The sequence below is a fragment of the Phodopus roborovskii genome, unplaced genomic scaffold (assembly GCF_943737965.1).
Source record: "Phodopus roborovskii unplaced genomic scaffold, PHOROB, whole genome shotgun sequence".
NCBI classification, from domain to species: domain Eukaryota; kingdom Metazoa; phylum Chordata; class Mammalia; order Rodentia; family Cricetidae; genus Phodopus; species Phodopus roborovskii.
This window is the reverse complement of record NW_026126418.1, coordinates 68,982,996-69,009,972: the sequence shown is the minus strand read 5'-3', so window position 1 is coordinate 69,009,972 and position 26,977 is coordinate 68,982,996. Positions and strand designations below refer to the sequence as shown.

General features: G+C 47.7%; 1 protein-coding gene across 2 annotated transcripts in view; it reads right to left on the bottom strand.

Moving 5' to 3' along the window:
* Nucleotides 1-26,977, bottom strand: part of Col5a1 (collagen type V alpha 1 chain) — a 148,570-nt gene that overhangs the window by 104,154 nt on the left and 17,439 nt on the right. For both annotated transcript variants that reach the window (XM_051184962.1, XM_051184963.1), the window contains exons 2-4: nt 8,744-8,911; nt 2,491-2,704; nt 1,331-1,493 (exon numbers count right to left, since the gene is read on the bottom strand). In XM_051184962.1, coding sequence (XP_051040919.1) covers nt 1,331-1,493; nt 2,491-2,704; nt 8,744-8,911 — 545 coding nt within the window. The remainder of the gene's footprint in view (nt 1-1,330; nt 1,494-2,490; nt 2,705-8,743; nt 8,912-26,977) is intronic.

Below are 26,977 nucleotides of genomic sequence, written 5' to 3'. Positions count from 1 at the left end.
GAGTCTAGCAGACACATTCACGCCCTGCTCCCATCTTCTCCTGGAGAGCCACCCCATTTCCGCAGAAGGCAGCTGGCTGTTCTAGAATCCCCTCAACTATTCACTGTAGGTTCCATCACCTCTTCCCTAGCTGACACTGGCCTAACTTCCACAGTCATCAGGCACTCCTTATCACACTCAATCACATGTCATTTTTGTCACAGATCTATGTAGTAGTCACACTGCAATTCCACGTCAGGCCACAAACTACTGGAAGAGCCCTTAGGGTCAACTAGACATTGCATCCAATTTGCTGGGCCCTGAGCCACTGAAAAGACATGGCCTTGGAACCCCACTGCAGCTGTGAAGCCACCAGCAAGCCTGTCAGACACAAGTGGTAAACGCACCTGGTGGTGACCCAACACAGTGAGTAAATGACATTCACATGGTATATGGGGATCTACGAGAGCCCCACCCTGTCCCAGGGGAATACCTGAGAGCCAAGATAATCCTCACAGACCATTTTCCAGGTGATTAGCAAACTTCTCTAGCTAGGAAGCCCTGCACCCCCAAACTTTCCATGAAGTGCATTGTGTGTGTGTGTGTGTGTGTGTGTGTGTGTGTGTGTGTATCTGGGCCAAGTGTCCCAGCCCAAGGGCCCCACATGCATGTGGGACACAGACATCAGTGATGGTAACAGGTACTGTCTCAGTTCACCTGGCTTCAGGTGGCCTCTGGACCACCAGATACTTGCACAGGCTCTCAACCTTTTTCCTGAAGCAAGACAATTTCCAACACCCTTCCATGCCCAACACAAATCAAGAGGACTCTGTGGACTACAGTGCAGGCCCCAGCCTCTTCTGCTAGGCTTCTTGCTCCTGTCTCTTCAGGGTTTCCCAGGAAGCAGGCTCTGTTGGACCAGGCTGGAACACCACTGACTTAGCACATATACACACTTACTAAGTAAGCAGGCCCGCTCCTGACAGTCCCACTATGTGACCCGGCTCTGCCCTGCAAGTCCATTCAGAAGTTGTTAGCAGAACCCTTGCCCATCAGAAGGTGCCAATGAAAGCAAGCTTGCTGTGTCCTGTGTCAACCCCAGCCTGGCACTCAGGAGACACATACTGGGTTGGAAAAGGGCATCCACTACCATCCTTGCACAGTCCTCATAAGGCAGCCAGTCTGGCCTCTCCACTCAAAGGCCACAGCATCCTGGGGGAAGCAATAGTCAAACTGATCCCTAACAGAGTAGATGGGTCTCCCACAGTAGCCATAGCATCCCTACATGAGAAGCCACTACTTGCCCCCAAGTGTCTCAAGTGGCATGGGGGAATGCCTATCTCAGGCCTACCTCAAATATTTCGTCATCCAGAATCCGAGAGCCAAACATGATGATGCCATTGACATCTATTATGGGATGGTCACTGCGGTTGAGGAACTTCACAACCTTCTTTTTACAGTCAAGAATCAAGGTGACGTTTTTCCTATAGACACTGATAGCAATTCGGTGCCACCTGCAAAGAAACAGATATTCAGGCAGGGAAAGGGGTACATACTGCAGAAGGCCAATGTGTAGCCTTGTGGTAATGTCATGTCAGAGCACCCAGGGCCATATACTGCATAGCCTCTGAGTGACAAATTTTGGCACAAATCTGGGCAATGTCACATGAAAATCTTACTGTCGCTTAGGGAATCTCTAGGAGTCAAGAAGGGATCAGCCCCTGGCTTCAGAACTATTTTTCAAGGGCTACAGTAGGTTTCTTTCCCATTGTGACTATAGCATCCATATGCAACAAGAAATTAATGCCTACAAACCAGAGAGCACATGTCCTTGTTCAGAATTGGCTGTGTTTAATTCCTCTTTGAGTGCGACTGGAAAGTGTGATGCCAACCCCATTCCTTACAGTGAAGGGGGCCAGGCTCAGGAAAGGGTGCTTGTAATGCAAGCACCTCTTGGGGATAGATATAAAATACAAGAGACATGTGCTTCTCTCTAGTCTACAGACTCTCAGAACCAGATGTCTCTTCTCAAGATGCAAACCCTGTGAGCTCCTGGGGTGCCCACAGAAGGTTTGAGCTTGACAGCTTAGGGTGGGTTCAGCCAATCACAGTAACATTATCATGAGAGCCCCAGACTTTCTAGAGGATAGGGAGGGACCCCATGACCCAGGAGTCACGGCCTGAAGTCCACAAGGTTACCTTTTGGGTGATCAGAATTTAGGGTGCCCCCTGCAGAAATATGAGGCACAGGCCTTTGTTTTCATTCACTCATACAGAGACTATGTCAGATCCAGAAAAAAATAAGCCTCTTTGGGAACATGCAGGCATGGCTACATAATCTTCTCTGTCCCTTTTGATCTAGGACCAGCGTGGGATGCGCTGGGTGCATCCTACAGGAAAACAGGCCTAGGAGACAACAAAGGTCCTGGGAAACCCAGGCCTTGGGACTCCGGGTCCCCTGCAGTGGGCATCATATGCCACATGCTGTCTGGCCATCACCTGGATACTTACTTGCCATCAGACAAGTTGATGCCAGGGAAGAGTGGGTACTCCTCAGGCCCGGGCTTCCCTGTGTGGTCCTCATAGAGGAAGACAGGAGAGCGGCCCAGCTCCAGCCCCAGCTGCTGAATGCCCTGCTCATTGTAAACAGAGACCAGGAAGGCCTGGCTGCCTTTCTTGGCTTTCACGGTCGTCAGGATGGAGAAGTCCTCAGGAAAATCAGAGTCTGGAACAGAGGACAAGATGAGAAGGTCTTAGGAGAACCCCAACCCTGGCCAGCCATGGTGAAAAACAGATAGGTCAGCTTAGAGATCTGGCAAACCTGGCCATATGCTGTGCCACTCTGTAGCTCACCTGCCCTGAGATTGAGCTTCTACGGCCTCCTCTACCACAAGGAGTCAAGTTGCCAAGTCAAGGCATACTTCAATGCAAGCTTCTCCAGTAAACCCCAGTGGCAGTTCCAGCGAGGTGCCCGCAACGCCCTCCCCCTGACTCCGTCCTACACCTCCACGCATCTACTTACAAGTCCTACTCAGGACCCACTGGCCTGAGAGCTGCCTTCATCAGTAGCAGCTTCTGAAGCATCTTCATGTCTTCTATAACATGAAAGCCTGGGCACAGTGGGTCGCATTCAGTGTCAATCAAAAGGGATCAGAGTTGTGGAGGAGAGGGAAGTGAGAGCCTGATGAAGGACACAGGTGCACTGTCCTCTTTGTAGAGGGCTGAGAGTCTGAGGTATGCGCTGGGACAGGGCAGGGTGTCTGGGTATTCCCACCACTCCATTAGAGTTGGGACAAGGTCTACTCTTTGGCCCAAAAGAGTCACTGCTGGGTTACACAGTTCCCATACAAAGCTATCCAAGGGTGCCCTCTGCTGACAGAACTACATGCTGCAGGTACCATGCTGGGAGGGAAAGTAAGATGTCCTAGGACCTGAAGTACTAGGGGCACTTGACTGCCATTCCTTCCCACTTCCAATGCAGCACACAGGCAGAGAGAGCTTGTGGAGGCTGTGAGATCTCTTGACAGTGACACTATTCAGGCCCCAGGGGTGGCATGGGGCATGGTGGGATAGGGAGCCGGTGGAAGAAGCACTCCATGGAGCCATGGCACATCTCATTAAGGGGCCCTCAGACTCTAACATGGAACAGTCACGTATCCTAGCCAAGGCAGGTACCTCTGTAAAGAGGCTGGGTGTGCAGGGAGCTGCTTGGGAGGAGACAAGTGACACCTCACCACTGCCTTGCTGCCCTGGGCATCACCCTGCACACTCCACTATTCAGGGATGTGAAGAAAGATGCAGGTCTCAGCCTTAGCTGGTGCTGGTAGACAGCAAGGACTGACATGCATGCCCAGGGGAAGCCCCTACAACTGAAGAAAGGTTAGCCACGCCAGGGACCGGTCCTGTAGGAAGTGGACAGCAGAGTGGTTCTGGAGGTCACTGTCTGCATTTGGGGTGAACCGTGCAGTCATCATCCCACCTCTGTGTCCTCCCTGACTCTGTCCCTTGCAGCTATTGACCGAAAGAATGAGAGGAGTGAGACACCAAGAGTCAAGAGTCCTCTTTCTCCATCATGAGCTATGGCTGAGGACAGCCAGCTGTCTCTTCCAGCTTATTAAAATGCTTTTCTCAATGTTTAAAATCACTATGGTAACAAATTTTCTCCGCTCAGACAAAACTTGAAAAAGATAAATTATGTTGAACATTCATCTTTCTCCTGGCAAAATAACAATGGATTTATAGTCACTTTAAGAAGGTCCCTTCTCAACTGTGACAGCAGCCGGCCACTGGCACTGTACTCCAAGCTTCCGGGCAGTCTGGGAGAAGTTCATCCGCTGTCTGGCGCTTCCTAACTCATCTCACCCAGAAAAGCTGCCACTGAGAAGTAAGCACAGTGGGGGCAAGCTGCTTCCCTCGTGGTATATCCTCTCTCCTTCCACTGACACCCAAAGACACCTGTTCACGGTGGCAATGCAGTAGGAGGCTAATAAGTTTTGTTGCCATGGCATTGACTCGGTCTAAGTCAATGGTTATGGACAGTCTAATGGATGACTTGCCTTGGTGATGTAATCAGTAATTATGACAATTCCTCTAACATGGGCCAGGCTCCAGGGAGGAGAAAAGGGGCAAACATGGTCATCCCTCCCAGGAAATGACATTTCCATAAGGGACAGAAACAATACATAAGCTATTTGGATAATAGCCAATGTGCAGTGGTAGGGAGATGACGAAAAACACAAGGGGCAGGACATCCCCGCAGGGTGTGGAGAACATTAGATAGACAGGCAGCCAGCAAGGCATTACAGTGGCCCCTGGTAGGGCCATTGCTTTCCCTTCTAACCTGCTTGCCTCCACCTCCACAGGGGACTGTTCACTGGCCCGGGGGAAGATGATGGGCCTGAAGCACAGCTGTCATCTGCCACTTCCAGCAGGGTCACCCAGCCTGGCCCCTAGGCCCTGCAGCTGATGACAGGGACCTGCAGCTGGCCTAACACCATGAGATCCTAACAGGGAGTGAGGGGAAGTGCCTCCAACACCAAGTTTATGCCAGAGGTGGGCCGTCTACCCAAAAGGACCCTCACACACCCCCCCCCCAGGATGTGTAAGGGATGGGGCATCTTTTAACCAGAGGCCCTACATCCTACTGCATGGGGGTGCAAGGGAGGATACCCTATACCACGCTATGTGGGAACAAGAGGCAGTCCGTCCCTCAACCAAGGGACTTCACATATTGATGGGGGTACAAGGCAAAGGCTTCCTGTGTGAGGGAAGACGAGTGATCCCACTGTATGAGGGAGGGAGCACATTGCTAAACTCAGAGACCCTACATCTTATTATATAGGGAATGGGGTGAGGCAGCCCTCAACCAGAGAATCCCATATACTACTATATAGGATGGGCACAGCCTCTCAGAGTGTACACAGTTCTACTTGCTGAAGGAATACAGTTTCTCTGACCTGATGCTGTATTCTCACACTGCCCAGGTCCTTCTGTCACACGGGGCCTGCTCAGGCAGCCAGAACCTTGCCCTCCATCCATGACCATGGGCCAGGGCCTGCACTCCAAGAAGTGGTTCATCCTGTGGTCAATAACGGGCTGTCTGGACCCATGTTCTCTGCCAGTGAAGGTGGGAGGGGGCAGCAGCAGGCTGCTCTGCTGGGCTGGGGCTACTTCTGGGGCCTGGGGCCTGCTGGAGACTTAGGCTCCTGGAATAAAGATAGAGCCCTGGCAAGGAGGGGTGAGAAGGCCTCCAGGCCAACCCACCCAGTCTAGAGTCCTGAGTTATCCAGACATCTTGGATACCTCCTCACAGTAGGGTGCTGATGATAGCAAAGGAAAGACTTCAGTGCCCAGCACAAGAACAGTGGGAACTGAGCTCTACACCCAAGGTGAGACCAGGGGTCCTGCCATAGTGTTACTGAGGAGCTGATGCTGGCTGGGTAGAGGCAGGGACAGTAAAGCTTGGTTATATCCAAGGAGGATCCATGGCCACTGCCATGCAGGTCCCAGTCGTTTCTTTTTTATACAGTTCCTGCTCTATGGGAGAGACTGGCCAGACCCTCCTCCATGGACAAGCATGCCCAGCCATCTAGAGACCCAGATGTGCACAGGCTATGAACAGAAAATCAAGCAGCCCATTAGAGGAAGACTGTTATGAAGTTCAACCACTAACCATGGACACTAAGGCAATTATGGACACGTATTCATGCCCTGCTCAATCCAGCTTTGCTGCAGTTGCCTGGAGCCCTCAGACTTCTAGTGCAGCTCCTGCCATAGCCAGCCTCCCCACCCTGGTGCAGCCAAGCAGCCCGGCACTCTGGAAGGAGGTACATAGTAGCATTCTTACCTAGGCTGCTGCAATGGCTGGCATGTCCTATGGAAGCCATCCCACAAGGCCTGACCCATTTCCTGAGCACTTGTCAATCAGAAAGTCTACAGTGCCTTCCAGGGTGCTCTGAGGTTTGCACCTCATATACCAGATGATGTGAAATTCTGTCCCTTGACCAGCTTTCCCAGACTGGCTTGTGGGACCAGAGGACTCCACAGAAATTCCTCTGCAGATACTCTGAAGCCACCTTGGCTCCACTGACCATTGACACTCAGTGCCTGGCCCAGTGCCCATCCCCCCACCCATTAGAGCAACACTGAATGTCTAATCAAGTCACTAATTTGAGGGCAGGAGAAAAAACAAAAACAAAAACAAAACCCTCCCGGGACTGGGGCTGGGACTCAGGTGGTAGAGTGCTCTCCTAGCACACATGGTGTCCTGGGCTCGATTGCTAGCACCACATAAACCTGCCTGCAATCTTGGTGCTAGAAAAGTGGGTGCAAGATGATCATAAGTTCAAGGACAACATTAGCTATAAAGCAAAATTTGAGACTAGCCTAGAATACCTGACAGCCTGTCAATCAATGAATAAATAATAAATAAAATAAATCCCCAGGATGTGGTAAAAAGTCTGTGATCCCCACACTGGGGAGTCTAAGGAAAGAGGATAAGAGCTCAGGACAGGCTAAAGCCAAGCACAGTGGCACGTGCCTATAATCCCAGCACTTGGGGGGTGGAGGCAGGAAGAGCAGGAGTTCAAGGTCTCCTTAGCTGCTTGGCAAGTTCAAGGCCAGTCTGAGCCTATGTGGACTCGTCTCAAAAACAAAATCACAGCAACAAACTAATCAACAACCACAAAAATATCCTCTATCATACGCTGCAGGAATCCATTCCATTTCCTGGGCTCAGTGACCTGATCCTGCAACAGTTCTACCATAAGCTAGCCTGGGAGGAAGAGAGCGACAGACAGGAATTCTAGCTCTCCTGCCTTGTGTGACAGTGGTAAGAGAAACTATTGTCTTCAGGTTGTCTAAATGTCTCCTGGCTGGGAACCTTTTTTCCACAGACATTCCCACAGCAGCAGCATGCCCTGCTGTCTCTGGCCAGCCTCTCCCAGCCCTTCCCTGAGCCCAGGCCTCGATGCCTCCAATTCAGGAGGCATGATGCCCAATTCTAACTCTTGGACCATAAGGCAGAAAAAATATACAACTCTCTGGAAAAAGATAAGACTGGGGATTCTCAAGGTGACCTCCCCCCAAATCCGTGCTCTCTCCAAAAAATAAGGCAAAGTATCCCTGCAGCTTCCCTTGAAGAAGGTTGAGGTTCCCACTCAGTAAGGGCCATGGTGGGACATCTATGTCTACAAATGACATGCATTTTCTAAACTGGACCCAGGGTGGTTCTGCACCAAAGGCATGCTCCTTGGAGACCCTAGGCTGCTTCCCTTGTAGTTGCAAGGGATATGCATGGTGCATGATGCCCATCCATCCAAAATGACATCTCAAACCAAAGCACCAAGCTTCTCCCACAGATGCAAACTTTTAAAATCAAAATGACTTCAGATAGACACTAGGAGCGGGGAACAAACCTAGACAGCAGAAGGTCAGAGAAAGTGACAACATAAGCAGCAAGAGCATCCTTCTGGGATACAGCAGAGATGTGAGGTTCACCAGGACCACACAGCTTGCAAAAACTGCCCGATTCTGGTCCAGTGTTGGGGAAATCATGTCCAGAAAACCAAAAGATTGAACACAGACTTCTAATCACAAAAGGGCAGTGTCTTTTGCCTGGCTCACTTCTTACTTGGTTCAGCAGAGTCAAGGCCGAGCCAGCAGGCCCTCCTGAGGCAGGAAAAGAGGAATCCATCACCTGCCCATCACAGAATAATCCCAGAGCATTTAATCAATGCCAGTGAGTGCAAAGGGTAGGAATTAACTACCCAAGTGGGCAAGTAATCTAGATGCATACCTCCATCCAAAATGGCTCCCTCTGGATGTGTAATTAAAAGCAGAGGTTTGGCACCTGGCAGCAGATTCTCATTAAGAATCTCTCATGATAGCTGCCATCCAGGATGCTGGACTTGTGCCTCTTAATGTCACTGGTGGCAATTAATATTGTGTTCCCCAGTGCAAGCACTTCCTTTCCCATGACCTGAGATTTCTCTTCACCTCACCCCTGGGGGGCATCCAACTCCTTTCTGCCCTTTGTCGTCATGGTCTATCATTGGTTAAAACATGCCTGCTTGGACCCCTCAGGGAACAGACAAGGCCTTTCTCGAACACACAAGTGGTGCATGGGTGGTAGGTTTCACTATAATGAGGAAGACTCCCAGAAAGTACACCCGTAGCTCTGCTACAAACCCGCACTCCAGCTTCTCGGTTGCCCCCTGGATTCCCCAGCTTTGCCTCCACCATCCAGAGCAGGAATGCCACTTACCAGGGTACAGCTGCTTTGTGGGCATGCTGAGTTGTGCATCTTTAGAGACTCGGTAGGCAACATCTGGCCCTCTGGAAGACCGTCGAGTGGTACAGAAACCTGTGGTTTTCGTTACCCCTGAGGGCAAATTGTGAAAATCTAGCATCTCCAGAAGATCTGTTGGCTGAGCTGTAAAGACAAAAAAGCTGTGTCAGCCCGAGCTGGGACACAACTGTGGGACACCCCCAAGAGAGAGCTGAAGCCAGCCCTCACCCCTCCCCATCACACTCCTGCCTCCAACAAACATCTGGTATTCAGAAGAGGCTGGGGGCCTGCTCAGGACCAGTAGGGACACCTTAGAAGTGATCCTATCTATGCTCCTGCCATCAGCTGCCCAGGGTCAGAGTCTGGCCTCACCTAACCCTTGCATTAAATCCTGCAGGGACTTCTTACTCCAAATCCTCAACTGGCCTGAGTCTCACAAGCTCCACTGTCACAGGTGTCATTTTGTCCTCCGTGTTCCAACAAGAGTTCACAGTGAATATCCAAATTCTATCTGCCTTCAAAAGACCTAGGCCTGAATACCCAGGACAAGAGAATGCTTGCAGGGACCTCAGATCCCTTTAGGAAGGCTTCTGACTCTCCATCCTTTGCAAGCCACTCAGAAAGGCAGACTTGAGCCTCTGACCTCTGAACTACAGGTGCTTGCTCAAGAGCTCATTGGTCACCCCTGCAATGATTAGTTTTAATTATCAACTTGACCTTGTAAGAGTGTTTCAATGAGGAACAGTTTATATTGGATTGACCTGTGGCCCCTTGGGGATTAATTTAAATTAAGTGATGTGGGGAGGCCCAGCCCACTGTGGGTGGCACCATTCCCTAGGCAGGAGATCCTGATGTAAAGAAGTCAAACTGAACACAAAACAGCTGAGTTTGTGTGCATCCATTTCTCTCTGCTTTTGACTGTGAATGTGATGTGACCAGCTGTTTGAAGACCCTGCCTTGACTTTCTCAAAATTAACTGCAACCTAGAATTCTAAACTGAAATAAATTCCTTTCTCCCTAGTTTCTTCTTGTCAGGGTATTTTGTCATAGTGACAGAAATGGAGTTGGGACATCCCCAAACATAAAACACGCCCCTCTGTCAGAGGCCCCTTTCCTCCCATTAAGAGGCCTTTGAGTTGGCCCATGTCTGCCCTGGACTACTTGGTTTCCTGTTTACCAATGCTCATCTTTAATTACAACAAATAGGAAGCTCTTGGATATCCAGTGGAGAATAAAATCCAAAGTAGTACCACAAGGGTGTGAAACCTATGACATGCCAGGGTGGACCAGTGTTGCTCTAGCGTGTGCTTTTCCTCTGGGGAAAGGACTCTGCTATTGGGCAGACTCCTGCCATGCTAAGTGGGCACCTGGATCCAGCTATGCCTGAAGAACATATACAGGCACATTTGTTCATTCTGTTTGTGCTCATCTATATAATAGCACATGCCATACTAAAACCTCAGCACCCATATCAGAAGGCTGCAGAAGGCTTGAAACTGGCTCATCCCAAGATTGTCCCTCCCAAATTTGAGTCACCAACTTCCCACCTTTCTCTCTAAGTGAGTGCTACTGTGGGATGCCCCAGGAGGACAGTCAGACTGTTTTTAAGGGGGTAGTAGCAAAAGATTATCATCCAGGTTTCTGATCAATACTCCAGCAGCAGACACCAAGTCTAGAGACTGACACATTACCTTGTGCTCCAAAGCTACCTAAGGGGCCATGTCTGCAGCCAACTTTTCGGCATCCTTCAAGAGTTACTCCAGAGAAGCAATCCCCACCTGTACAGGAGCTCATTATGAAGGACAGCAATGTGGACAGCCAGCCCACTATTGACCCCGGATGGCCTCCACCCATTTCAGAATCCTAAGCAGCTCTTAGTCACTACCCAGTGCCCAGTCCCATAAAGTGTCAGTCACTTGTGTATCTGTGGCACCTCCCAGGCACTCTGTGTAATGACAAAGCCCTCACTGGGCCCTTGTCCGGTGAACATCAGAGGCAATGCTGAGCCTGCTGGCAAAGTTGTATGGCAAAGTCCCAGGCCTGGACACAGTCATGGGAAGATGGCCGTGCCAACTACCAGCACACCTGGCCAGAATGACACAGCACCGAACCTTGGGCCATTTTGGAAACTCAGCTCCAAGGCTGGCAGTGGCCAAGGGAAGAGATGAGGATCCCAGCAGGATTTCCTGGATCTTCATCATAGCATCCATACTATGATGCTCTTCCCAGACCAGAGCCTGGTTTCCCCATTGTCAAAGCAGAGAGTAGTTTAGCAGGTGCCTGACTGGGGATGTTTGTAGATCTGTTTTACAACAAGTTTAAAAGACCACCAGACCTTTCCTAGGCCCAATGCCACCCTTCCTGCTGGCCAGGGCCTTTCTGTGCCAAAGAGCAAGATATATTTAGTCTTAAACAAGGTGTGGTTCTGAAAAACTCTCCCTCCCACATTGGATGCTTATCTGCCCTTCAAACCAGTGCCATATCCAGGTTGAGTGCCCGCACTCTGAAGTAACAGAAGCTATCAGAACAGATGAATATATTACGAATGCAGGGTCACCCCTTCCCCAAGGGAGGATAATCCCAACTAAGGCCAGTTTAAAAAGCCACAGAAGCCATCTGGAACCTGCCAAGGACAGTCCCCAAAACTTCAGAGCTCAAGTACAGGGCCTCCAGGAGGAAAATGGTATTCTTGGTGATCGCAGGACTCATCTGAAACTCAGGGAGGACACACATGGTATTACATCTGTGGCCTTTGCTCCCAACAAGAGGTCTGTGCTTCCAAAGTAAGAGTCACTTGAGTGAGCCTGAAGAATCCTGAGACCCACTACCCGCTGCAGATGAGACCACCTCCAAATGCTTTGTGTGCAAGAACCCCATTGCTCTTTCAAGGCTGTTCCAACTATGATCAGATCAGACTCCAGAGAGAGGGCTGCTCTCTTCAGCTAGACCCAACCTCCTCCATGAGAGTCCTGCTCCACAGCATGGGAGATTAAAACTACATTTCCCAGATGCTTTTGCAGTAAGAACTATTGCAGTAAACCAGAACCTACCAGTCAAAGACTATCCTAGAGTGGAATAGGAGTTGGCAGTAACCCTCCCGACCTGCCTAAGGGCCATGTCTGTGAGACAGGCACAGCTCTAAGACCCCCATGTTTGGGCCTGGTGCCCAGCCTGAGAGGATTTGATACAACTGCAGGGTCCTGTCATGTGAGTATCAGTCTCACTGTGATAACATGACCTTGAATGTTACCTCAAACTTCTGAGTCCAGAAGGATCTGCTCTCCAGACAGCTTGCCTTCCCCCAGGCAGCCTGCTACCAGTTATGCATATGCCACACCTGCCTTTGAGGAACATACAGGAGGGGCAGGGTCAGCACCAAGCCACTGACCTCAGTCTGCAACAAGGCACACAGGGACCTAGCCCCTAGGAGACAGGAGCCCTGGCACTTTTAGACATAGAAAGGAGCAGATGTTCACCCATCCCTCAGTGGACAGAGACCCAAGAGACTCAGCCTCTCATGTGTATTCATGGTCAGTCCAGACAATTGCTACTAACAATCCAGCATCCCCATACCACTTTAATGCTGATGGAACCAGATGTGATATCTCTAAACTGGAAAGTGGATGTAGGTGAGCTTAGTTCTAAAACAAAATAAGGGTAACTAGGGAAGCAATTGGAAGCACGTAGCTGAGTTCTGGATAGTCAACACACAAAGGGAGCCATGCTGCCAAGGGGCTCAGATGAAGGAGCTAGAATAGACAAAAGGATGGATGGATGGATGGATGGATGGATGGATGGATGGATGGATGGATGGGCGGGCAGATGACTTACTGATTAGTGGAGTAGAAGAGTGTATGAATTAGTGGACAGATGGAGAGAAATGGATGAATGGGTAAATGGTAGGTAGACGGGTAGGTGGATGGATAGATTGATGGGTGAATGGGTGGTGGATTAATTTTTCTTGGGAAGATATGAACAAACATCAATTCACCCTATATAAAGCAACAATGACAGACCAAAGAAAGTTCTTCACCCAAGTCTAGCTTGGCAAACCAATGAGTTTAACTTAAGTCTTACAGGAGCATAGACAAACTAGAGGTGGTTAAACTGACAAGGAAGATACATATCCCCACTCAACAATAGTTAAGATACAATCTCTTGTATTTCAGGGAGAAGCAATGCCCTGTACATTGCCTCATGTGCAGCCACATGAGCCATTTGTGGACATCTAGGATACATTGTGAGCCCTCTCTCCCCTCTAGAAAGGATGTCAGTAGACTCAATCTTATGAATTTCATGTGGAAAATTATAGCTGCTCTGATTTCAAGACAGCAATAGCCATGTCGTACTTGGAAGACAGCATTCATCAATGGTTAGGTGAATGAGCAGACCAGTGGACTGATGGATGATGGACAGTGGGTGAGTGGATGGGTGGAAGGGTGGATGGGTGGATACCTGATAAATGGATATGAATGAGTGAACAAACCAATGGATAGATAATGAATAGATATGGATGGTAAGTGGGACAAGGGGATAGATTGATAGATACAGACTATGGATAGATAGCTTTATGGACGATGAGTACTGACTGGATGGATGGATGGATGGATGGATGGATGGATGGATGGATGGATATTAATGGCAAGTAGGCACATGGTGAACAAAAAGGTAAGTGGGTAATGGCTGAGTAGATGGATGAAAGGACAGATTAATCCATCATTCAATGAGAAAGTGAGGAACAGAGTGAGGCGAACGAGGAGGCAAATGCCAAAGACAGGTCTTGCAAATGGCTAATCAGTCCCATGTTTCATATCCCAGTGACACTGTCACTTCTAACACAGGGTATCCTTCCCTGGCCTCAAGAGGCATTTCTTGCATCACCACCAAGCACTTGGCTGCTCTGCGCTCCTCCAGAGCTGAGAACTGGAGTGAATGAGGTCATATCAGCCTGATACCTCCCGTCCACTCACTCCACAGCTATAGGACACTGAAGCATCATTGGAATGATCATAGCACATGGGCTCTCCTGACCTTCTTGCTGCCCAAAGACAGACAACTAAAACTGGTCCATTGGCATATGAAGTTGTGGCCCATGGCTCTGCCTACACTCCACTGAGAAAGGCTAAATGAGGCAGACAGCTCATGACAAGGCCCTGGAGCAGCACTCCACAGCCCAACACCAGGAGGCCCCAGGCTTCAAGAGCAGATGGAAAGAGGTGTCTGTTTTTAGGATGAACACAAATTGGTGCCTGGTTATAGCTGGTATAGCTTTTGCTCAGAAACAGAAAGGGTGACAACTGTGAGGGACACCAGCCTGCTCTACAGGAGGGCCAGTCCCATATTCAGAAGCCTAGCCCTTTGACTGGAACCTTTGGCAAAGGAACACATCCCAGTCCACAGTGCCAACACTACAAAGGCAGTCTGCTCTCGCGAAGACTATTGAGGGCTGGGTCACCATCTGGAGCCAATCATGATGTGCCCCCAGAATAGAATCTAAAATCCCAGCCTTCGCGCTTTCTGCCACCACAGTCCTGCCCACCCCAGGGAGTGGAAACACTCAGAGGGACCTTGGCCAAGCCCTGACCTCAGCACATCAGCTGCCCAGCTCAGCGGGAAGCTTGGGGACAACAGAGATTCACAGGGGACACCAAAGAGCGGTGAGGTCCTGAGAGAAAGGTTATATGAAACAGCTTGCAGGGTTCATGTTGCACCACACCCCATTGGGGGTGGGCACCAAAAGAAATGAGAAGGACGGAGGCCTCTGTCCTGTGGTGGGCAGGGGCAGAGCACAGAAAACACTCAGATGTGCTTGTTGAATGACTGAGTAAGTGAGCCCATGGCTTTTACACACAGCAGAAAGGAAGGAAATAAATTCAGCTCTCCTGTTCTGATGAGTGAAATCCTTCACGTTGGCTTCCATGTTCCATCTCCCACCAGGCTGTTCTCAGAACAGCTGTGAGCTGCGAAGATGCACTGTGAGCCTTGGGCTGCAGAAGGGAAGCAGTCAGAGGTCCTGAGATGTCACACTGTTGATCCAATAGACTTGAGTGATGCGGGCCTTTGCTCCCATTCAGCATACACACCCTTAATAAACTGAGTATTTTTAAACACCTGCCAGAAGCGGGAGGCCTCCAACCTGCCCCCTCCTAACATGTGCCAGGCATAGCTCCCTCCCCAGGAGTTCTACAGGGATTCACTGTGATCCATCTGAGCCAGAGCTATAGCCAGTTTATTACCACCTTATGGTCAAGCAGGCCTCTACCCATGCTGCCCCCATGATTCACAGCCTGCCTCAGCCACCAAAGCTTCCTCACTTCACACCTGCTGGAAGAAACTGTCACCACAGTCACCACCTTTTTCTGATTGCCAAAATGAAAGAAAATGAGAAATATACAGAGACAGAGAGACATACAGAAGAAAAAGGCAGGGTTGTGGACAGAAAGACAAACAAAAGGGACAGGGACAGAGAAACAGTGAGGTGTTTTGTGCTGCAAGCTCTGAAGTCAACATCATTATCTTTGAGAGAAAAATGTGTGAGCCTACTAGAGAACCACCCAGGTTCAGTTCTTTAAGTTCACAAACAGAATTGTAAGAGCTGGGCAAGGGGCGGGGGTGTCAACAACAAGACCTGGACTTAACAGCCTCTGTCCTAAAAGAGCAAATGAAGTTCAGAGAGGTACAGCTGGCATACCAATGCCACACAGCATGCTGGTGCCCAATCTACCCAGATCCTGACTTGCTCATATGCACAGGACAGCAGCCCTCACAGGCTGGGGAGGCTAGTCTCCCTCCCCACTCTCTCCCTGACCTCTCTTACCCTGTGGCATCCTAGGGCAAAGAGCCCGTTTTAGTAAAGACCTGAGAGACAAGCCAAAAGGAATGGCAGACCAGAGGTCTGCCCAGGTTCCTCCCACCAGTTCTTCCTGGGGATAGAGGCCTCATCCGAGGTCAACAAGGAGGTTGGAAAGCAAGCGGTATGTTGGAGGCTCTGGTAAAATTCTTCTCCAATGACTAAAGCTGGGAACAACAGAGGGTGTGGTCAGGGCTGCAGGCAGACAGTATTGTCCACTTGGAGCTAGCCAGGCCTTCTTGTCTCTCCTGCTATTCCCAGACTTCTGGCTGTTGGTGCCCTGACCTCAGACCTTTCTCTAGGCTCACTGCCACCATAGACATGGGTCCCTTGACCCACCTGCGAACTCTTAGGTAACTTATAACTTCTATTTTCTCCAGGTAAGGGGATCTCAGCCTGTCACCACGGTACCTTTCTCACCCCACTGCATACCCCAGGAGCCCTGAGCTGTCTGGCCCATCTCCACATCACATCACAACTTTATAGGCACACTCCCTATCCCCACTGCATGGTCCATTCATAGGATGCTTAGGTTTGTGCAATGCATAGCATGACTACTTTCTTCATTTAGTCCCAAATTACCACAAGACCATTTGCACACTCTGCACGGTAAGACTGGGTGGGGCCAGACGCCATGTCCCCAGCTGTGGGACCTGAATGGTCATGAGAAACTATGGACATGACGTAGCAGCCTGGTAGGAGCTTGCCTCTGGAAGGGCTTGCTTTTCCTGCCCCACCCAGCCTTCACTACCATGGCCTCACTACTAGACACTTCCCACTAGCCTCACAGGGCAGGAGACAAGGAACAACTAAGGATGCAGGTGACAGACAAAAAGGCCAGAGATGGAACAAAAAGAAAGGCACCATCAGCAGATATGACATCATGGTATTGGGTGGAGAGTAGACATGAGGATTGATTAGAACTGAAGGATATCTTGAACAACCAAAGGCAGAGGGATCTCTTCATGGAGTGGTAACTGGAAGGCAGTTCCGCCTCTGGGAAGCAGAACTTGGGGTTTCCCCTCTACACAGATTCACAGGACACCCATCCCTGATCCTTTCTATGAGAACCCAAGCAGGGTTCCCTAGGCAGCAGGGCTCTGCCTTGAAAGAGCATGCATGGAGGGGTGTGTGTGTGTGTGTGTGTGTGTGTGTGTGTGTGTGTGTGTGCGTGGTGTGTGTGTGTGTGTGTGTGTGTGTGTGTGTGTGTGTGTATGTATGTATGTATGTATGTTTTGTGTGCTGTATATTGTCTTACTATGCACAGTTCTGTGCCTTCCCTGGGGTGCCCCAGTATTTTCTTCCCAGAAATTGTCCTGAACTTTGCTGCCCTGAACTTTGTCTGAAATGATGAGCCCATATGAACCCACATGGGCTGTGGTGCTGGGCAGTCCAGAAACTGCAACATAGGGGTTCCTGTCACCTACTGCAAGAGGGAACCCCTGATGGAAAGTGACAAAAGCTAGCATGTAAATGTTCTCTAAGGGGCAGAGGGGAGCAGTAGATGTGGGAGCAAAGACCCAACAAGCTGACATCTCAGCCTACAGAGATCCCCAAGGCAAGGGTCATACGCACTTGGGCTATAAGCATGTGTGACAGTCTTGTCTTAGGAAGGGACAACAGAGGTTCTGCACTGTGCACCTCCCAGCCAAACCCCCTAACTCCCATAGTCTTCAAGAGTAAATGAGGAACCTGACCAAAAGATTTGGGATGATGCCCAGGGTCTGACCAAACTTCAACCAATTACATATTGGGATCTAAAGTCTTCATTCTTCCCTCTACATCACATGACAGGAAGCTGGTAGAATGCTTCCAGAGCAGATGAATCCTCACTCCTAACAAGTATCCATGCAGGAGAATGCTGATCAGGGCCAAAGACAGGCTAAGGTCCCTATAGGGTGGCTGGATAGAGCTGTTCTTCAGTACATGTCAGGGTTAGGGAGGTCATTCTGTGAGCAGAACGCCACCCTTATCTTACTTGTCATAATATCAAACACTATTCCTGGTCATTCAGAAAGCACCCAGGAAAGACAGGTTCTTCATTTACAAAATCCACAACTGCACGTTCCGTCAACCCTTAGGATGGAAAAACAGATATAAAATGATGGAAGACTAGTGGGAAGAGAAAAAAAAGAAAGTGTGGTTGAAGGATGATTTTGTGAGGAGATGAGGAGATGGATAAAGTATGGGTAAGTATGCAAGGTGTAATAGTCCATACCCTTAGTTCCTGCACTTGAGAGGCAGAAGCGGGCAGATCTCTGTGGGTTTGAGGTCAGCCTGGTCTACATAGTGAATTCCAGGAAAGCTGTAGCTATGTAGAGACACCCTGTCTCAAAAGTGAGGGTGGGGAGTAGATGAATGGATTTGTGAAGGATGTTATAGATAGATGGATAGATATGGATGAATGGTTAGATGATACGTAGTCAGATGGATAAGCAATGGATAAATGGTTGGATGTATAATTGGATGAATAGATACAGATAGATAAAAAGCAAATTGATGGATGGATGGGTGTATGTATGGATGGATGGATGGATGAACAAATCATGAATAATGGCATGACTAGAAAAAGGAATAGATACAAAAGGGTAAGCCATGAATGAAAAGACTAAAATTAAATTACTTCCAGGAAGTGAAGTAACTCAAGATGAACCACATAAGTCATCATTGCTCAGCTTCTGCCCCCAGCAAAGACAAGCAGTTTTTCAGTGCCCTGCCTGGCTCCATGTTTGGGCATGGCAAGATCTCTGACCACTTGGCTTTTTCTCTTCAAACTCAAAGGCTTTCTTAGTGAGAAAGCCAAGGGAACCGTGACCAGTGTTCCCAGACAGGCAGGTTTATGGAAAATCTGGATGAGGAGAAGGGGGAGCCTGCCCCTTTGCTTGGGGCAGTACCTCAGAGCTTCTCCCTTAGTCTGTGACTGCTCATCCCTTGCCTTTCCTCAAGGCAGGCCTGAAGTCTAACACCTGGTGCCTTTGCATTACTTTGTACATGGAAGCTAGACACTGGCCAAAACACCTTCAGAAAGGCTCAGACACCTGCAATTCTCCCTAATAGAGCCGCCTGCAGTATAAGTGTGATACCTAGATAAAAATGATCACCTGTAACATACACATACTGTTACTCAAAAAAGAGCCAAGTAAGGACTCCATGGAGGGCAAGGCGGATAGGAATGGGGGGAGAGACAACATACACAAAGGACTCCGGCAAGGAGACCTGAGTCAAGCCCAGTGCCACATGGGATCAGCAGATGCCGCCAGGCAGAGTCTGTGGCCACGGGAGTATTGTGCAAGGCACAGGAGAGGAGTACCTCACACCAGACAGCAGCAGGGAAGTCCTGGGTAAGGCCTGTCCTAGTGGCTGTGGGTGCTGGGTTCCATTCCATTGGCGGCTAGGAGGAAATGTCAACAGCTGAGGGACAAGGTACTCTGAAGAGCAAGATCATCTAGCTCCTACCAGATCTGCTCAGCATCTAGTTTCTCCTTCTGGATGATCACGGTTGCTTTTCATCCATGGTTATGAATAAATGTTTCTCTCACCATGTCCTTTCTCAAAGAATTATGAGTGCAACAGAACGGAACATGTGTCAAGGCCATTATGCCTACAGCCAACTGCCAAACAAGGTGTGTCACAGAGGGATTAGCTGAATGCCAGGCTCCTTGCATATGGACTTTGCCAGCAGAATCTGATAATTGTAAGAACTGACCTGTGAGCTGAGCAAGAAACCAGGCAGTTCATCTTGTTTACCTCACTATTCTGAAGGAAGTGGGGGAATGGTGCCAGCAGACAGTTTCTTCCCTGTGGGGTAGGTTGTGCGTGTGTGGGTATAGACCACAGAGTCCCACCAACTCCTGGGAGGACTCAGAGTAGGCTTGTCCAAGCTGAGCATCTAGATGGCCATGAAGCTGTGTTAAGGATTAGGTGATGAGATGGTTACATAATTGTGCCAGTTGCAAGTCATACATCTCAGAGCCCCACTAACTATAAAGTCACTGAGAGCTGTTAGGTAGCTCTGGGCTCTTTCCTCAGCAATGTTCCACAAGCACCTGCTGTGGCATGCTCAAGGATCATGCCTCCTCTGATTCATTCCAGAGTCAGGCAAGACCAAAGCTATCTTGTCCAAAACATTTCCAGATGGATGGCCTGTCATCACCAGGAACATGAAGCTTTCTCGCAGTTTTCAAGGTTCACAGTCAATGAAAACCACCTTCTTTGGTGCTGATATGCTTCATGGGACCAGAAACTAACCAATAAATCTCCCACCAACTAATCAATGATCAAACGAGCCCTCCACAAACTAACCAATGAACAAACCCACTAACTAACCAGTGAGCCAATGAGCCACCCACTAATCAACAAATAAATGAGCCACCCACCAAATAACCAATAACCAAACTAGCCATCAACCAACTAACCAATGAATGAATGACCTATCTACCAACAAACCAATGAACAAATGAGCCATCCACCAAATACCAATTGAACAAATCCACCCACCAACTAACCAATGAATAAATGAGCCATCCATTAACTAACCAATGAGAAAAAATGAATCAACTAACCAATAAGCAAATTAATCACTAACAAATCAATGAATAAAATTGACCAGCCAATAAACAAGTAAACACACCAACTAACTGTTGAATAAATTCACCAACCTACTAATCAATGAACAAATGAACCAACCTATCGAACAATGAGCAAACAAACCAACTAGCCAATGAACCAACTAAACAATGAACAAATAAAACAGCCAATAAATAAAAGAGGTCTGTGTCCTGAGGTTTAACGATAACCACTAGTGGAAGAAGACTTGAAGGGGAAGGGTACCCACCCTGCAGCATCTCAGTGAGGCTACTAATGCCAGGCCACAATAGCCTAGCATCTCCCCTGTAGATTGTATAGAAAGGTCTGTATTGTACCAGAGTGTGTGAGATTGCTTGTGAGATAAAAGCAAGGCCCATGCCCATCAGGAGGGAGCTGGTAGGATCCAAAAAGCTGTCCCTGTCTAGCTCACGGCAAAGACCAGGTGGGAGGGGTTAATTTATATAGCCTAACATGGGAAGGTAACCAGAACCCACTGCTGAGTGGACACAACTGTGTTCAGAGACCCTGATAGCATGCAGCACTCTCTGTTAAGTATCAGAAATTGGTGGATTCTAAAAACCCACCCCACACATACAGAATCCAAAACAAATGGCTCAGGGGTCAATGGCCCTGAGATGAATCCACGATTGGACAGATGGCTGAAGGAAAATGTGTGCTTGCCACCCACCAGCATCCCATATTAAGAGCTATATGTGTGTCAATATAAAACTTATACAATTTACTTTTTTTAAAAAAAAATAGCCCAAAAAGATTTAAGTGCGAGCATTTAAAACCAGTCATAGCTCTTTAATTTAAGAATCTAAGTGATGTTGTCTCTAACAGCATCTGCTAGCTCTGAAGCTAGCTAGACACACTGCTAGCTCTGAAGCCTTGGGTTTTAAAAGCCATGGACCTACCACTTCAATTCCTGGAGTGCTGATGTCAGGCTGCAGAAACATGGAGTATTATGGCAAAAAGGACCCAGGTGAGAAGTCCCCAGGCCCCCGACCACCTTCCAGGCCACACTGAGCACTCTGGAAAGCCAGCTTGGAAACCAAGCCCTGTGCATCACACCACTGACCCTGTGCTACATAAAGAGAACAAGCTATCCTGGCATGCCCTACCCTAAAAGCAAATCCACATGCAGAATAAGGGCTGTCTCAGAACATGGTGTTTCTGGTGGCCATCAGACAGCAAAGATAAACATTACAGGGAACTAATGAAAAACAAGGAGGTCTATTTGTGAAAGAAATCCCCAGGAGACATCTTACAATTAAAGCGGAAAGTAGACAAACAACCAAAGTTCAGTATCACTGGTGGCTAAGTACATTCAAATAAAATGAAGACCCCATTCATGTTCACTAAAAGTGGCACAACTTGAAGGCGGGAGTTTAAATGAGATCAACAGGCCCAGGATAAATGATAAATATATTATATTAGGGAAGAACCTACACAGATAAGAGTAAATAACTGCTGTGGTCTTCCTACTCCAGAATATGCAGTCTCTGCTCCTCCTATGCTCTCCAGACCCAAGACAGCTACAGCCAGCTCCTCCCCTACCTTAAAAGAGTCACATCTGTACCTGAAACCACGCCCAAAGGGTGTGGCCACTACTACAAGTTCACTGGCAAAGCAGGATGCCAGTGAACAACTAGTATGGATGGGGATTATTGGTTCACTTAGGGGTCAGTCTGCTGGCAGGAACTCAACACCTCCAATGCAGATGTTCCCCTCTGTCCTGGGACAAGCATTTCAGCACAAGCAACAGAGTCACCATGCATCTGAACCTGCATATACATGTCACGGTTACATACATACATACATACAGACACACACACACACACACACACACACACACACCGACATAGACAGACAGACAGACACAGTGCAGGCACGCGGGCACACACACACACACACTCCTTTCCAAAGTGATCCCATACTCCACTGTGTGCTCTTCCGCGTGTGGTATGGGGTGACACCTCATGACCCCAACCTCCATCTCCCTGATGGAGTTGTAAGTATCTTTTCAGATATGAATTGGTTATTTCACATCTTTCATGAGATGTCTGGTTTTAAATTGTGTCACGTTCTTTCTGGGTGGGGCTGTGACTGTGCTTTCCAGATTCTAGATGACAAATTCTTTATCAATGTGTGTCTTGTAGATATCTTACTGCTATCTTAACTATCTCCCCATTTTCTGAAAAGTGTACTGCTGTGCTTCAGTGAAGACACTCGGGCTTTTCCACCTGCTATGGTTCACAGCTTCTGTCCTAGCCTCACTCACGTTTAAAATGATACTATCCTTTACAGTTCTAAGTCCTAACTGTTGTATATTAAAATGAGAGTCAAGGTTATGTCTTTGCAGTTGGACATCTAGTTCTTTAGACATAAGTTATTGATAAAGAACATCTCCTACCACTAATTTTGATCAAGGGATCAAAATCAAATGATCATGTCAGAAATGATGGTGCAACCTTTAATCCCAGCAATCTGGAGGCAGGGGCAGGGGGATATCTGAGTCTAAGGTCAGCCAAAGCTACATAATAAGACCTGTCTCAAAACAAAACAACAACAACAACAACAAAAAACAAAAGTCAAGTGATAGTGTGTGTGTGTGTGTGTGTGTGTGCGCGCGCGCGCGCGTGTGCGTGCGCACGTGCTTGCATGCATATATTAATTATCTCTTTTGTCCTACCCATGGGTCTGCCTTTATGTCAACGTTGCGCTGCATTGATCACTACAGATGGCAAGCCTAAAGCAGTGATTCTCCCTGCATATCAGATATTTACACTATGATATATAACAGCAGCAAAATTACAGTTATGAAGGAGCAACAAAAATAATTTTATGATTGGAGGTCACCACAACATGAGTAACTGTATTAAGAGTCACAGCATGAGTTGAGCCCTCTAACACTTCATGAACAAAGTGGTTTCAGTTATTTTATAGTTCTTTCATTTCACTAAAAATTTCAGAATTTGGCTTAGTAAAGTCTCAGTAAAGTTTCTGTATATGGGTATGAGGATTTGAATTCAGAGTCCCTGGAATCCATGTACAAGCCTGGCATGGCCAGTGGTACATGTCTGTAACCACAAGGTGGCAAGGGGACCTGGTGGGGAAGTAGACAGGCAGGTTCCTCATCCCAAATGGGTGAGCTCCAAGTTCAATGACAGAGACTGCTGGAAAATAAAGCATCAATTGAAGAAGACACCCAACATCAGCCTCTGGCCTTCATAAATAAGCATGCACAGCCGTGCACACACACACACTACATATATACAAAAAGTTCAGAATCACCTTCTCAGTCTCATTGCCTAAGATTTTAACCAGCATCACACTCAATTTATAGGTCAATTTAGGAGATATGATACCGAAACCATTGGAGCCTTCCAATCTGTGAGCTTGACAGAGCTCTGTATGATTAGATTTTTTATTTTGGTAAGTGATATTCTAAAATACTCGTTACACAGATCCCATGTGATTTGCAATATTCTATTAAATTAAAGAATTATATATTTGATGCTATTGTAATAGCTTTTATCCTTTCTATCCTGACTGTTTATTGCTTCTATCTAGAAATACAACTGACTTTTATATATTGGCTTCATACTCTGGTACTTTCCTAAACAGTCTTATTAGTTCTTGAAGCTGTTTGTAGTTTCCTTTGTTTTTGTTTTTGTTTTTGTTTCACTTTATAAGACTTTTGCTTTCCTTGTCCTGCCTTGTTGCATTGGTAAGGATTTCCACTTGAGGCTGAAAGAAAGCATGGGGCCTCATCCTGCTCCTCGATCCTGTGTTCAGCACAGATTTTACATACAGGACTTTTTTTTTATCAGATTGAAGATGTCCCTTTTATTCCTTGTTTACTGGCATTTTCCCATCAGAGTTAAAGTTTTAAAATCTGTACAAAGTGCATGTAATCCCAAGCTTGTGCATAAGGACACAGAATAGATAGAAAAAATAAATAAATACAACAAGGTGTTCATTTAGTAATGTGTTCGACTTCAACTAATAGAAACAAACAATATCACCATCATCGTCTTCACTATCATAATCAGTCATTATATCATCATTATCACCACCATCACCACCACCATCATCAAGCCATTATCATAGTCACCACTATCATCATTATGGCCATCACAATAACTTAAGTGAGGGATTATGATGCTTTTGTTTCTTCTCTGCTTCTTGTTAACTTTTAATGTTCTCATATGAATGTAAGTTGCTTTTATAGTATATTAAACAGAATGAGTGCCAGTTAATGCCCAGCAGGAAACAGCATTACATACACAAATGCCCATTTTCTCTTTATGTCTACCCCAAACTGCAAGATGGTTCCAGAGCCAATGGTCTTTGTCTTGATAATGGGTAATTTTCAACTGGCCTTTCTAAAACAAAACCATATTTTCAATTCTCAGAACTGTGTACATTTCACAGGAGAGTGACATTTGAAGGAGGCCACCCCACATCATAAGTCTGCCCAGGGCCCATTGGCAGCCTTGAGTCTGCCTCACCCTTGCCCTTTCAGATTGAAATGTGAACAAAAGGCAAATGTGTCTGTTGGGCGCTAGCTCCTCCCAGCAGTGGCAGCAAGCTGGCATTGCCTTTCAATTTTCATTAAAAGAGACGGCTTGAGAAAGAGAAGGATATTGGCCCCTGAAGATGGTTTAACACCTATTAAATGCTGCAAAGACAGCAACATGGGGGAGGAAATTAATGGGGTACATTTCAGGATGGAAAATCAACAGCCCTACACCCTGAGCACATCATCTCTTCACACAGTTCTCCAGGTCTGAATGGTACTGCTGTTGAATCATAGACTGCATCCTATCAAGAGGCATTTTCCTGGTTCTGTGTATAGGTTGTTTCCAGCTGTTTGCTTGTTGTTTACAACAGCAAGTAAATGGACACCTTTCTGACAGGCTTTTCTGCTCCTCTATTTCATTATCTGCATGGCTCCAAAATGATTTGATTCAATTACATGATGCAAAACCATGCACTGCTCACTCTGACCCTTGGATGAGCATCTCACACCCCATCACAACACTAAGAAGCATTTTTCCATTCCCAAAGCTCAGAGTCAGTTCTGTGAAGGAGGAAAATGACCCCCAAAGCTGAGGAGCAGGACTCAGACTCCTTCCTCCAATAAGCCCATGCCACAGCTGAACACAACCCCCCTCTTATGAGTAAAGGACACTGACTTTCAAGGTCTTCCCAAGAGTAGATAGGAAGGGACTCTCCATGTCACTCTGCAGGCTCAGGAGATGCAGCTAGGCCCTCCTGAGTGTGAATGAGTATAGGGCATGGGACTGCACAGAAATGATTAGCATTCTGGACAATGCCTTCCTAAGAACAGGTTGTGGAGAGGCTGCTGGTAACACCCATCTTTCTCCAGCTCAGGCTGGCCCCTCTCCCACCTCACTCAGCAGCACCCAGCCACTCCACTACTTTACAGATGCTTCAAACTTTGATGTACACCTCCCAAGCACAGCCAACGAATGGGATACCTTGCAGGGAGAAGACCCTGACACCAGCAGAATGCGGTATGCTTGCTCAGTGAACCCCAACTAAGGCTTGGCAAACAAAGATAGCTAGAAAGGGAAGGGGAAAATATGGATGTGATTAGTATCTGTTAGGTATCTACTGGGTTCTAGAAGGTTCCATCTGACTAATGGAAGGAGAGTTATGAAGCATAAAGTATATGTGTGCTAGTGTTTGTTTGTTTGTTTGGTTGGTTGGTTGGTTGGTTGGTTGGTTGGTTTGGTTTGGTTTGGTTTGGTTTGGTTTCTGGGAACTAGCTCTGGAGACCAGTCTGGCCTTGAACTCATAGAGATCCTCCTGCTTCTGCCTCCCAAGTGCTGAGATTAAAGGTGTGCACTACTATGTCTGGCATGTGTGCTGTTCTTCTTCCTAACAGTTCAGCTACTCATGTTAACCCTGTGACTTGGAAGTACTGCTCCCTTTCTCCAGACTGGGAAACACATTCACCTAAAGGCCCGAGGGAACTGACATGTGTCACAGGTACAAGAAAGGGCCAATCTGGGTCCCAAACTTAAGCAAAAGTCCCCTGCTGCCTCTCTAGAACCAGAAACAGGGATTCCTTCTTCACTGGTAGAACGAACCACCCTCCTCATTCCACAAAGTGAGCTCTACTCAGGCTTGACACCTAAGAAGCACGCCACCCAGGATGCGGTAGCTAGTTGGTAATTGCCCACTGTGGCAGGAATGGAATTCAGCGACTATAGGGCTCTACCATGTGAGTCAGTGTCTCAGAATTTACCCTAAGGAAACAATCAGAGAGGCAGAAAGGATCTTCTGGGAAGATGTTCATCCAAGCTCTATTTACAACAGCCCACAGCTGGAAGCAGCCCAGATCCAACGCCAGAGCAGCAGTTAACTCAGCTATATTACAAGTCACAGTCCCCAAATATGACACAGGAAGGTCCAGAAAAAAATCCAGACATTTCAAGTAATTTTTATCATAGCATACTGTTACAACTGTGCTGTCTTAGCAGTTGGCAGTCTGGAACTGTGCCCAGTCTATGAATGAAAGAAAGGCTTGCCACAGGTACGTATACACAGGGCAAACGCAGCACTGCCAGGCTTCTCTACAGTTATGGTTTCAAGCATCCCCTGTGATCCTGGAATGTGTAGCCCATGGGTGAGGCAGGGTGGCTATGCTTACAATGAGTTCAGAAACACGGGGAAGAACTCTTCTTTTTCCTGAGTAGATTCATCAGAAGCCAAAATCCACTCTGCAGAAAAGAGGC